Consider the following 2,837-nt stretch of genomic DNA (forward strand, 5'->3'; position numbering starts at 1 on the left):
ATTATTGATGGCCATGAGAGCCACAAGTCGCTTGCCTTCCAGGATCTGTGTGAGGAGAACAAAATTATTACTCTCTGTATGCCTCCTCACACCTCCCATATTCTACAGCCACTTGATGTGGGCTGTTTTGCCCTATTAAAACAAGCATATAAGACAGAAATTAATGTCTTAGCAAATAGCTATGTCACTTACATTAATAAGAAAGTATTCTTAGCTGCCTTTAATTAGGTGTTTAATAAGGCGTTTTTATCTAATAATATCTAATTAAGCTTCTAAGCAACAGGCTTAGTTCTAGACAACCTAGAGGTAGTGCTATTAAAGCTTGAAGTGAAGCCTTATACGCTAACACTACCTTTACTAGGGCCTACTACCTAGCAACCTAGAACACTAAGCAACGCTGCTGAAATATTAGCTTAATTAACGCTAATATCTAACTAGATTAGGCGGCACCACAGTTTATCTCTAGCTTTAATTATTAAGATGGTGCAGCAGTTTAAAAAGGGAGCTAATATAATGGTGCATTCCTAGGTGCTTATAGCAGCTAAGATAGTTAAGCTTTAAGCAGCAAATAAAGCTGCTTCTAAGCGTAAAGCACGTAAAAGGAAGCAGATCTAGTATAGAGGAACCCTATCACAGCAAGAGGCAGAGGAAATAATAGCTGCACGAGAGGTGGTGGTGCAGGCAGAGGTAGAGAGGCGTGAGGAGAGGGTGCGAACAGGTAGTAGTAGAGAGGGTTCTTAACGCTGTGGGAGGTGTGGTCAGGCTGGGCACAATAAGCGCACATGTAAGCAAGATACTGTAGACAGAGTGGATTAATTTGACGTACTGTGAGCCACAGCACGACGTTGTGGTGTTGAGTTATCTGCGTGTCAAGGTGGGTGGCTGCATAAGGTGGCCGGCTCAATTGCCTGGCCGACTCAATGGCCGATTACGTTAGCGCTGAAACCATTTTACCCATAACGTACCCCACGGGCGAGCGAGCCAACGGGCGAGCGAGCCACTTTTGCCAAGCCCCCACCAAAACCTGACCTATTATGGCCTAAAACACCACACTTTGGCACTCTGTGGCAGACTACGGCATATAATATTACTCAGAGACTACTTCTACATTAATCTTGCACGTTCGCGCGTTGTGGCTAGTCTGATTACACCTTCTACAGCGCCTTTGGGTTGGCTCACCCTCTTGAGCGCGCATCCGCTTCTTTGGCTTCTTCCCATCACCACGCGCCCCAAACTCCTTTAGAGCTGCTAGTCGCTGCCTATCTCCAACTATTAGGGTCCCTTCCTTCTAAACCTGCTTTCTTTTGTGTGATTTTTGTTGCGTGGCAGCCTCATTAGCTGCTTAAAGCTTGCTAATTTCCTGTTAGGCCAAAACTAGCTTATAGGATAAAATTGCTCCCCCCTTTGCGTAGTGCTTAAGCGCGCTTAGAACAGAGTCTAGTAAGCTACCCTACTGCTTCTTATACTTCTCTTAAATTAGAGTTAATTACAACCTAAATTCTAGGGTAACGTGCTTCACAAGCGAGCGGCGCACCCAAGCGAGCGGCGCACTTTCTCCAGCGCAGCGCACGCACCGCGACGTAGTGCAACACCATCACAAATTCCTATAATATACGTAACGTACCTCACGGGCGAGTGGCCGGCCCGGGCGAGTGTCCGGATTTTGCCAAGACCACACCAAACTTCATACAACCCGCGATGTCTCAACGCAAAAAGGCTCAAAGCGTCTCAAAGGAACCAGATATACAGCTTGCAATCTAGGCTCTTAAACAAGACGCGACTCTTACTATTCCACGCGCTGCAACAATCTACAAGGTGTTAGAAAGAACGCTAAGACAACGACGTGCTGGAACGCTCTTAAGACGCGATTGTAAGGTCAACTCAATGAAGCTGACAAGCACTGAAGAGGAGGTGATTGTGCAGCATGTTCTGAAGCTGGACGAGCGAGGATACCCACCCCGGCTTACTGATGTGGAGGATATGGCCAACTCTCTACTCACTGAGCGCCACCAGCCTCCTGTTGGCAAGAACTGGGCTAGCACGTTCGTCAAGCGTCGCCCAGAGCTCATAGTCAAGTTCAATCGAAAGTACGACTACAAGAGAGCCCTCTGCGAGGATCCTGAGGTGATCCAGGGCTGGTTCCGCCTGGTGGAGAATACCAAAGCCAAGTATGGTATCCTAGATGAAGACACCTACAATTTTGACAAGTCTGGGTTCATGATAGGTGTTATATTAACAGGAGCTGTTGTTACAGGCTCAGAGCGTTGTGGAAGACCAAAGACAGTACAGCAGGGCGACTGAGAGTGGACTAGCATTATCCAGGGTATCAACGCGTCAGGATGGAGTATCCCACCCTTTATTATCTTCTAAGGCAAGCACCACCTCTCTGCCTGGTACAAGGAGCTGTCTTTACCTCACAACTGGGTTATCACTGTCTCTAAGAACAGCTGGACTAATAATAAGCTTAGTATTAAGTGGCTAAAGCACTTTAATGAGCACACAAAGGAGCGCACTGTTGGCAGCCATCAGCTGCTCATTCTGGACAGCCATGAGAGCCACAATTCAGTTGAGTTCTACCAGTACTGTGAAGAACACAAGATTGTTACCTTGTGTATACCTCCACACTCATCGCACCTGTTGCAGCCGCTTGACGTGGGTTGTTTTGCCCCAATGAAGAAGGCCTATGGTCGCCAAGCTGAGCTGCTAATGCGCAACAAGATTACTCGCATCACAAAACTTGAGTTTTTACCGTGCTTTAAAGGAGCTTTTGATGCCTCTATTACTAGGAGCAATATCTAGGGAGGATTTAGAGGTGCTGGCTTAGTCCCCTTTAATCT

General features: G+C 46.9%; 1 protein-coding gene across 1 annotated transcript; it reads left to right on the top strand.

Annotated features, from left to right (window-relative positions):
- Nucleotides 1-1,090: 1,090 nt before the first annotated feature.
- Nucleotides 1,091-1,740, top strand: M421DRAFT_413685 (uncharacterized protein; the record flags this gene model as incomplete). Its single annotated transcript, XM_033590458.1, has 2 exons — nucleotides 1,091-1,440; nucleotides 1,505-1,740. A coding segment is annotated over one exon (153 nt), but the record flags the coding sequence as incomplete, so codon positions are not given.
- Nucleotides 1,741-2,837: the final 1,097 nt, after the last annotated feature.

Source organism: Didymella exigua (genome assembly GCF_010094145.1).
Source record: "Didymella exigua CBS 183.55 unplaced genomic scaffold M421scaffold_9, whole genome shotgun sequence".
NCBI lineage: Eukaryota > Fungi > Ascomycota > Dothideomycetes > Pleosporales > Didymellaceae > Didymella > Didymella exigua.